The sequence below is a fragment of the Talpa europaea genome (assembly GCF_964194135.1).
Source record: "Talpa europaea genome assembly, chromosome: 1".
In the NCBI taxonomy this organism is placed as follows: Eukaryota; Metazoa; Chordata; class Mammalia; order Eulipotyphla; family Talpidae; genus Talpa; species Talpa europaea.
This window is the reverse complement of record NC_140073.1, coordinates 20,643,254-20,654,312: the sequence shown is the minus strand read 5'-3', so window position 1 is coordinate 20,654,312 and position 11,059 is coordinate 20,643,254. Positions and strand designations below refer to the sequence as shown.

Below are 11,059 nucleotides of genomic sequence, written 5' to 3'. Positions count from 1 at the left end.
CAGTTAGCTGTTGCATTCCAACACACACCCAAGGATCCATGGTGTCTCTAGAGTAACTGGGAACCTGTTGCTACCTGTGCTCCAGGTCACCTGCTGGCTTTGCAAAGCAGTGGATCTGTTCTAGTAGCTCTCTGTAGTCTCAGCACAAAAGGACCCTGTTTACCAACAGTAGGACTTATAAAAATATCAAAATGGATACTTGGTTTGGAGGTAGGAAGGTGAAGCAAGGTTGGATACAGAAAAAACTGATCAATAACTATTCAGGATATTACAGTGAATGGAAATAAAAATGCAGGAGTGTCTTATTTCTCCATAGATTCTTTTATGGGTAAGATAGCCTTTTTCTTGCTGCTCTTGCATTGTCTTCTGAACTCAACATTTTTTTTTCTAACACAAACCCAATTCCACTAGTCTGGCCTAACATCTCCTCCAAATCTGAAGCACTGAAGTCTTCTCTGGCAAGGGTAGTCTGCATTTAGTAAGGCAGCAAGCAGCAGCTTCCTGCAGAAATACCAGAAACTGCAAGAGATTATTTAAAAGCCATGACTCATGACCCCTACATTTACAGACAGACCATGCATTTTATCCACCTAGAAACTTCTCCAGCATTGAAGTGGTCAAAGAGCGCCAGCCCTCCTTTCTTATAAGAAAGAGCTTCTCTACCTGGGATGTGCTGGCCACAACAAAAGTGAAGAGGAAAATCTGAAAAGGAAATCCATCAAATATCCCTGCATCACTCTTCAGCGAGAGGACTTGGTCCAGCTCACGAGTGGTAGATGTACGTGTCTGTGTACAGACAGGCAGAGAGACAGAGAGGGAAGGTATTTCCAGTTGCTGTTATTGTGTAAGTCTTGCACCAAATTTCATAAGCACATTCAAGACAATTTGCCAATGGCTCCCAAATTCCCATACTGGGTTGGTAATTGGGACTGTTTGGAGAAAACTGTGTGTTGTGGGCATTGGCGTGGGCTCTGTTGCCATAGCAGGCATGATGCAAGACCTTAAGGGAAGCTGCAGACTTGTCCTATCTCCTCATGGAGATTCCTGTGGCATTGTTCCCTGAGCTGAATTGCTATTTTTCTAGTAAGACAGTGAGTTTAAGCAAAGGGCAGTTTTATAAAGGATATCTGCGTCCCACCAACACCAAACTGTGGATTAACACGGCCATCTTCTAAGTTTGTTGTAAAACATCGAATTAGGAGAGACTTGAAAGTAACTTTCCCTAAAGAGGATGCAAAAAATCCAAATTAAGAATGCATTATGTTGGGCCCCTCAACTTAATATATAAGAAGAGATTAAAACAGAGATCACAACGTCATAGGTTCTTAGGGTTGGAAGGGGGTTTTAATCATTCAGAACAATGCCTTCATTTTATGTATGGGAAGAAACAAGCCTTGGGCATGTAAAGTGACTTGTGTAAGTTATACAGACAAAGCTTGGCAGAATCTGTGACCTGTTTCCTCTACCCAACTGCCATGTCATCACCTATTGATGCTATGAGATTAGATACTATTTAATTAAATTCCCTTTTTCTCTTCTAAACCAACCAGCACTAATTTGTACAGTTGTTTACTAAAACGTCTTTTAAGCAGCAACAATAATAAGTGGAATAAAGAACAGAGGAGAACAAGTGGGCAATTGGGTATTTTAGGAAAATCATAAGCAAAGGTGACACAAGCAGCTTCAAACTCACTCCACCCAAGGAAGACAATCTCTAGTGCCAACCTGTCTTGGTTGGCACTCAGTGGCCCTTTTCTGTGTTTTAGCTAGAAATGACAGATACTAAGACCATCCATCTTCTTTGACAATTAGATTTGCAAAACTGTCACTTCAGAACACCTTCAGGCTCTATACTTAATCTTCTTAGGTTCCCAGACCCCCACATTCTTATTCAAAGAGCAAATACTACAAAAGCTGAAAAATTCCATTTGGTCCTTTTCTTGGCTTAGAGTAAATTCATTTGGATATAAGCAAAGCAACCTCAGACAACTGCATGGCTCTAAGAGTTGAAGAGCAGCTAAGTTTCCCAGAAAAACGTGAAGAACCACCTTCACTGGGTGTAACTGCTGAGTACTTACAGTCATCCAGCTAAGAGCTGCTGAGACTTGTTTGTCCAGAGCCTGAACTACAGAAGATGATCTGAGTCAGTATATATCTATTTGGATTTATTGCTATAGTTTCAGGGAAAATACAGAACAGATAGAAGTCTTGGTTCTGACAAAAGTGAAGTTGTACCCCAACTTTTGCTTTTGGAAACAAAGGGAAGTATGATATTTGCAAAAACATGTTTTTTGGGGGGGCCCAGTAGATGAGTTACCCAACTCCCAAAGAGCTTCTTGACTAGATATGCTTGCAAATAATATACTTGTTCAAGCATGAGGTCCTGTGTTCAACTGGTCATTGGGATTCTTGTCATCACCTACCAGTACATCATCCCCTGAACTGAATTCCCCCTAAGCCTTTCTCACCTCCTACCAGTCTAAATTCAGGATCCAGTAGGAATCTGGGTGCCCTGTTGACTTTCATGAATATCTAAGCTGACTAGTAGTTGGAGAGAAGTCAATATTTATCTTTAATGGCACATGGTCACTTCCACAGGCAACAAGAAGATAGACCATATTCTCACACCCACTGGGAAGAAAATAATTGAAACCAATAGACAATTACTTCAGAGCTCTTCACTGAAAGCCTCTATATAGAAGGTCTATGGGATCTAGACCATCTCCTGATTCTCTGATTGCTCTTTGTCTGGAGGCAAAGATCTAAGGTAAATTCTTACCTTGAAAGATAAAGTTATTCTTCTTACTCATTGGATTTGATTCACTGAAATTATAACAGGTAATCAGATAATAATTCCGCCTGGGTTTCCCAACAGGCAAAAAGTGAGAAAGGAGGCTTGAAGTCTACTTAGCTGGTTTTCTCCTGAAATGATTCTGATTCCTAAAATGAGTGAATGAGTCTACAACAAAATGGTAATGCCAAAGTCCTGACTTACATACCTTAGAGGGCGCAATGCATCTGTTTTTGCATTATCAAATATTAATGGATTATTATAAGCATTCATATCTCTGCTGGCCCTATTCAGATCAATATCTCTCCTCTCTTTCTCTCTCCATATGTGTGTGTGTATGTATGTGTGTGTGTATATATATATATGTGTATATATATATATATATATATATCAGGTAATCCTATTTAGAAAAAAGTTGTAAGAGGTATACTCTGGATATTTTTTCTCTGTTTATGGCACATATATGCTGGGTGAGGAAAACTTCAATGGACATGGCGTGAGAAGAATTACTGGGACCTATAAAAAAACAGAGGACACAGTCATACATGTCAGTTCTACATATACCCTGGAATTTCAGGCTAATCCTGAATTTGAGAAATTGGTCTTTTAAATGTTGGGGTTTTATTGAACTCACAGATAAATGTATATAAATCCTAAGTCTATTTAATCTCTTGAAACATTGCATAGTCTCAAACCAGAAAAACCTGTTTGTTAAGTTGTGCACCTTATTTCTTTCAAAGGCATTGTCCCTTTATTTTAGGAAGAGCTGAAGACAGAGCAAACTGGGAAACTTGGAGTCAGTCTTGGGAAGACCGACCTGGAACCACTCCTGCAAGAAACATGTTGGCATGCACAAGTGCTAAGCTAGCCATGGCAAAATACACAGGATTCTAGATACCTCGCCTCGGTCCTCTCCTCACCATAAAAAGCTCTTGGAAGCACAACTCAAAGCCAATCCTCAGCAGCTTCACAACTAAATCAAGGAACTGTCCCCTTGACCCACAACATTTGGTATAAGGATGTTATTTTCACTGCTATGTTCTTGACCATCTGGTAAAAATGAAGACCAATGTCATTAAGAAAAAAAAAAACTGCTTAATACTGATTAGTAGTGATCCTTATTTAAAAAAAAAAAGACAAGGTTAATGAGGCAAAAACAAATGGAATCTAATGTCTCTTATATGTTCCAAAGGTATATGATTTGGTAAAAATTGTCACAAGGGATAACAAGAAAGGGTATGTGAAGTCCATAAACACACCCTCCTCAGAGAATCTGGTCTTATGACTCTTCAGTAAAATCTTAGCATTTGTCTGCTGGTCTCAGATGTCTACCCCACTCTCATGTGGTTCTACATAGTTCTTAGAGGCAAGTGTGCTTTATGTCTCAATGATTCAGGTTCAAGTCCTTAACAAACTCCCAAACCCAACAACTTTACAAAAATACTGTGAGTTATTCCATAAAAAATAATAGTAGAGACATTAACAAATGTAGCTTGCATAATCATTCAGGATCCACTGCTTACCCACAGTCTGCAAGGCACTGTGCCAACTCCAAGGATATGTTCAGTCCCTCCAACTTTCACAGCCTTGAAAAGATTCCATCTATGATGTTGGGTACAGCCATCTCTTGTTCCTGCTTCATGGTTCAAGTTTGCCTTGACCTTGCTATAGCAATGTCACCTTTATAGGATTGTGCACATATACTTGTTTTCTATTCCTTTCCATAGAGAGAGCTGGGAGGAAGATTGGATCTGCTTCCAGCTGTGTCCTGCAACTGGTTTTAATGTGCTTTGATATAATGTAACAAATAGCTTTCTACATATTCGATGGATAACCATGTTTCATTTTTCTTCTTATCAAGAGAATGGCATCAAAAGAGACACAGTCAACACAACTCTCCTCCATGTGTGAGGAGAGTAAAATGATTAGGCCTTCAAGGTTGATGAGACTACGATGGAAATAACTGGGGGATTAAAAATTGAATTTTATGTTAGAAACCCAAACAAGAATTTGATGGGTGAAACCAAGAAAGTGAAGCATAGATCAAATAACTTCAGAGCTTGATTTCACTATGAATGGTGAATGCAAACCAAATAGAGACAAATTTGAGTATTAGAATGTTGTTAAAATTTACGTTGACTGTGTTCCCTTTTTTTTTGATATAAGGTGGTTATATGCAAATTACTTCCTAATTCATTATCAAATGAAGAACAAATTATGAAACACACTTTAGAACTACAAAGGGCAGGGGAGAGATTCCATGGGTGCCATAATCAGCTGCCTTTTGAGTATGGCTGCCACTAAGACTCTCTTTGAAGATCTGCTCTAAGGAATATACTGTATGATCCAAGTTCCCTAAGACAGGAACTTGCATTTACCAAACATTTAAGGGGAATTAGGTCTAGAGGCTTCTAACAATTTCATGTGCATCACAAGGTGAGGCATGGAAAACACTGGAAGGAATACACACTGAGTGTCTGCTCATCGCCCCAAGCCACTGGGGTGTGCCATGCTGCTTTAGTAGTGTCTCCTGGGAAAAGAACACCCACGGTTCTGCCTCCTGAGAGAAAAGGGAAGCTGGCAAGAATGTGTCTTCACTTCAAACCAATTCCTCCAGCCGCATCCAATCAAACGATAATACAAGTGACAACATTAGACAGTTACAAAGCATTATTTGGCAAAGACACGCACCGTGCCTACCACTGACTCAACAGGTCCTCTAAGCCTCAGCTAACAGATTAAGTAAACAGAGAAATATATGCATTTTTTTTCCTTTTTAAAGAAAGCTTGTTTATATCCTCTTTTACCATAAGACACGCTGGGGAGTCTATTCAAGAATTTGCTGAGAGTCATATCCTTATTTTTCACGTTTCCAAGGTTCTTCCTCAGCACTGCAGTCAGCTGACTTCCCATTGGCTGCCAGAGTCACCTGAAAGTAATTGCCATCAACATCCACCTTACAGGCCTCCAACCAGACACCACCCCATGGGCTATGTGGAGTAGCACCAGACCCGGGTGTGCGGAGCAGCTTAAAAATGGATTAGTTTCAAATAGTGTTCCTTCCAAGTTGATTTTGAGCTGGTCTTTGTTTTCGCCACTGATTTGTGAACATTAAAGAGACACATTGATTGTGGGGGACATTGAGGGATAAGGGATACTTCACCAGGTGGAGGATAACTTCTGTGCTTTTAGGATTGTGGGGGTGTCTGAGGACAATACACCTGCCACCCCAGAATGCTGTTCTTAAACAGCAGTGCCTGTGTGCTGCTCCACACAACCACAGAGAACAAACCAGAACTAGGCAGCTAGTTGTCCTCATGCATGTGAAAGGTTCAGTTGCAACAAGGCCAGGTGGATTTTATTCATGTTTAATTTTACAGTAAAAAAATCATGATGGTTTGACTCTACCAAATTAGCTCTCCAGTCTTTAAAAATTAAAAGGGAGAGAAGAAGAATCTGAGATCAGTGACATGAAGATCTAAATTTATTTCAGTGTAGACATGCAGCAGAATGACCAGACTTCCCTGGCTATAAGTGAACTGAACCTTTACACAGAATGGGAGGTTTTCCCTCCACTTCTAAGTAATTTTCCTAGCTTACCTTCCATCTGTCTGTCCTCAACGTCATGTGCAAACTTAAACCCACGACTGATATTCCACATAATGGAGAGACTGGATTTATGGAAGCATTAGAATATGGAGACATGACAAACGCAGCAATGTTTGAAAGAAATCTGACCTTCTTCTTCCCCAAGTGGAAGTGACATGCATGCATTAGGAACACACACAACATGCTAGGAAGGGAAAACTAAGGGCCCTTCACAAACCAAGCAAGTGAAAATAAAAACTATTCATTCCTCCCATTTCCATTAGGCCCCCACATTTTTTTATTAGCAAGACCATGCAACAAACAAGACCATAGTGCATGCAGTTACTATGATGAAAATAAAAAACCTAGGCATCATTTCAAACTACTGTTACAAGGCAAGAGTTTGAAAATAGAGAGATCCAGATGACATAACAATGCTTGAAGAGGTTCAAGTGTGACCAGAGCTGCAGCAAATTTGTTTCCCCTGAAGTGAACCATCAGGAAAGATGGCCAGAGACTAACGTATGTCTGTCCAACCTGCCCTTGAATGTGCCTATTTGGCTTTTAGTGATGACCCAGATCAAGAGACATGCAAAATTGCAAATCACTTTGGGATACCTTTGGAAAACCTGACAGCACAGATGGGAGATAGTTTTTTGGTTGTTTTTAAATAGTGGGGCTATTGTTTAAAAAGTATCTGGGAGACAATTTTTTTGTTTTGTTTTATCATTTTGTTTTCTGGCCAGGTTAAAGAAGCTGGGACTCCACTCCCCAATCTATTCCATCCCAATCTGTAATAGAAAAGCAAAAAATGGATAAGGACTGGTAGTAAGCTTTGGTGTCTCCCATCTCAGTTTTTATTTATTTTTTTATTTTTTCATTTTTTTTTAAAGATTTTTATTTATTTATTTATTTATACAAGCACTGGGTACAGTCAGAAGCGCAGGAGGGTGAGAGAATTCACCAGATCCAGAGCAGGGAACAGAACAGGCAGAGTGATGAAATACACTGCTGAGGGGAGCAGCGGGCACAGCAGGAGAGGTCTGTCGTGCCATGTGGGACCCTCGCCGTAGGCCGGGGATTGAACCGGTGCTGCAGAGGCTGCGGGCAGCTTCGCAGCCCAGCGCTCAACCGCTGCGCCACCAGGGGAGGCCCCCATCTCAGTTTTTAAAACAGTGAGACTAGAGGGCCTCTCCTGGTGGCACAGGTGGTTGAGTGCAGCGCTGTGAGGCTGTCCACAGCCTCAGCAGTGTGGGTTCAATCCTGGCAGGATGGTGAGAAAGCACGGCAGACTTCTCCTGTCTCGCCTGCTGCTCCTCTCAGCAGTGTATTGTAGTCAGTCTGCCTGTTCTGTTCCCCACTCTGTCTCTGATGAATCTTCTCACCCTCCTGCACGTCTGGCCTGTACCCCAGTTCCTGTATGCATGAATAAATAAATCTTTTAAAATAAATAAATAAATAAGACAGTGAGACTAGAAATGGACCAGAAGGAAGTTCAAAGGCATGAATAAATGTGACTCAGATATTCTGGGAAAGTGTGCAAATTTATCTCCACAGCTTTGGCTGCCTCTGCATATCAGTGTCAACTCAATTAAGTTGTCTACAGTGAGGGATTGGTTTGCCTTACCTATCAAAGATTAAGGACCAACTCATCATAACTGAGCTGAAACCATCACTTCATTGAAAAAGGCTACCAACCAGGATAGCTTTTAAATCAACAAGGCCATGGGCCTCCCTGGTGGTGCCAAGGGTTTAAGCACCGCACCCTGAAGCAATCCGAAGCCTCTGCAGCACGAGTTCAATTCCTGGCCCTCCAGGGAGCAAGCCACATGGCAAAACAGACCTCTCCTGTCTTGCCGGCTGCTCCCCTCAGCATTGTGTTTTAGTCAGTCTGCCTGTTCTGTTCCCCACTCTGTCTCTGGTGAATCCTCTCACCCACCGCATCTCTGGCCTGTACCCCAGCTCTTGTATGCACAAATAAATAAATCTTTAAAAAAAATAAATCAACAAGGCCATTTCGTTACTTCCATAACCTGCTCAGTTTGACTAATTGATTCTCTAAAGGCTAATTCAGAATTTAGAGATGGTTGGTTAGGCAGCCAATTATATAGAGACTGAGCCACTAACTGCAGAACTGTATAGCCAAAAAAGTTCTCTGAAATAAAGCCTATGGTTAAGATGACAAAAAAATACAAATATTTATAGAGCACCTACTATGTGCCAGGCACTGTCTTAGGTGCCAGAACACAGCAGTGATAAATGGAGACATAGTATCTCTCCTTGGGCCTTACTTCATAGTGATAGGGATAATTCACAAATATTTCCCTTTAGCATTTGAATAGTTTTGCTTAAAAACATGAGACAAATATTTCCTGATGAGTTTGATGTCCTTTAAGAAAAATCAATTCAAGAAGTCTAAATGCTAAAGTTATCTGCACACCTACCATCCTCTTTAAAACATGTCCTATACAATTCTGTTAAGAAGCTCCTTGAGAAGTTCCAAAAGGACCATACCTATCTAATCACACTTAATTAACACTAGGATTCTTTATATATATATATGTTTGTGAAATTTAAAAATATATATGGTGATTTCATTTGTTTCATATTACCATTTTTGCTTGTATGGTAGTCATGTGGGTTAAAGCTTTATCTCTACTACAAAATTATACATTCATTTTGCTGTCCTCCAGTACCTAATTCAGGGCTTTGACGATAATGGAGACTCAATAAACACTTGATTAATGGTGAAAATATAGAAAATGATAGGAATGAGACAGGGCACTCAAATAAACCCCACAAGGATCACAATAAATATATTTTAAATATAATAGAAATCACTGCATAGGAATGCCAGCCCCTGTTCACACAAACATTTTGATGGGGAATAATCCAGCAATCATTCAGATGTAGGAAATACCAACTTTCCGGGAGAATGGAGTATGCCCTTTAATAAGTACATCTGAATGTCCAGTAATTTGAATCATTTTCATGAAGAGTCAATTAATTACACAATTGCCTCTTAATGGGTGGGGTCCCTCCCTAATTTATATCAGAGCCTTGGTTCATCCACACATATACCAGTTACAAAGGGGAAGAGCAAAAGACGGTGGCTGATCCATAAGAATTCTAGACCTAATTTATATAGTCCAGTAAAGAAAATTACTTGTGTCTCCTTTTCAATTGCCTCATGGAAGTGATGGTGTATATTTAGAAAGACTCAGAAGTAACACAGGGAGAAATTAACTATTACATGATGTCTTGTCAATAAGCAATGAAAAGGTATCAGAAATCTGTGTTGGGTTTGGATTATCTACAGTTGTTCCCTCAAATCATTTTAGCAATCCAACTCCCAGAGCTGTCTTTGTGCTCACCTGCCAGGGTTTCTCCAAGTTTGCTTCACTCTGGTCATGACACTCTGTCTGGACAATGTCAGGTTAGTTACAATGTAGGCTAGACAGAGCCCATCAAGCTTGAAGACTAGCACCCAACAGCTAGGGAGAGTCCAGAACATCTGTGCTTCAGGAAAGATGGTGCTACCAGGTAGTGTCTGAGATGTTATATTTTAAAAAATAAATCTATAGATAATTGTCCCTAAGAGTTGTCACCCTTTACTTGAAATGACACCCCCATTCTTGGAGCAAAGTGACTGTGAGGTTAAAAGTTACCCTTCCCACAAAAACAATGAGGACAAAGCTGCATGATGGCTATGTGGGCACATTTTTGATACAGCACTTAGATACTTGCTGTGGGTCACATAGGAAGGACACTTGCACTACATAAATCAAATGATTCTGGTTATTACTCTTGGTGTTTCACTTCAGGAACAAATTATTTGAAAGGCCACAAAACCATAGACACCACAAATTCTTGGGCAAAATCATCAAGAAAATCAATCAAATTAATGGAGTGAGTGAGTGGGGGAATCAAAATGGTTGTTTGGCATCACCTGGGGGGTAATAAGCTATGATCGGCTCTTTCTCTGCTAGAACTATTCATTTCCTGCCATGTTAGATACAGAGTTAGATGATCTGGCACTCAGAGAAGCTTGGGTTACATGAGCCTTTAGGAAATTAAACGTGACAATAATACATGCAGGACTTTTGTGTTTGTTTAAAGAAACGAGCATGCACTATTATATACAGGTCTCGATATCCATGAATGGGAGCGGTACCTTGCACTCATCTACTATGACAGAGTTGTGTGCGGCATAGACACATTGGTTAGAGTTGCTTTCCCTGTGGTTCTTCATGTCATCATAAATGGACTGAGTCTTGGTCATTTCAATATCTTCATGCACTCGGTGCTGGGAGTCAATGGTATCCAGCTCAGACTTGGAGAGGTGGTAGACAATCCCAGCCCCAAAAGAGTCACCCACAACATTGACTGATGTTCTCATCCTGTCCCTGGGGACAAAGAACAGAAAATGTTTAGTGGAAAGGTGGTTATCATGTCGTGGTTGAGAGATTAAGGTCTAGAACCAGAGAGATCCTCTGCCCCCATCTGGGGCAAGGTACTAACCGTTGTGCCTTGATTTCCTTTTTTGTCAACTAAAGACAAAAATCGTACTTCATTCATAAGCTTGTGTGAAAATCAAATAAGACAAAAAATATAAAGTTCTTAATAAAATGTCTGATGTGTGGCAAACACCCAATAAATAATAGCAAAGAAAATGGAGGA

The 11,059-nt window shown here is 40.4% G+C and overlaps 1 protein-coding gene across 1 annotated transcript in view; it reads right to left on the bottom strand.

Moving 5' to 3' along the window:
• Positions 1 to 5,648: 5,648 nt before the first annotated feature.
• The window catches only part of SLC1A2 (solute carrier family 1 member 2), a gene marked incomplete at its 3' end in the record, with an annotated part of 43,013 nt that continues 37,602 nt past the window's right edge, over positions 5,649 to 11,059 (bottom strand). Inside the window, exons 9-10 of the mRNA XM_084246183.1 lie at positions 10,554 to 10,785; positions 5,649 to 5,720 (exon numbers count right to left, since the gene is read on the bottom strand). Of these exons, the coding sequence (XP_084102309.1) occupies positions 5,649 to 5,720; positions 10,554 to 10,785 (304 nt within the window). The remainder of the gene's footprint in view (positions 5,721 to 10,553; positions 10,786 to 11,059) is intronic.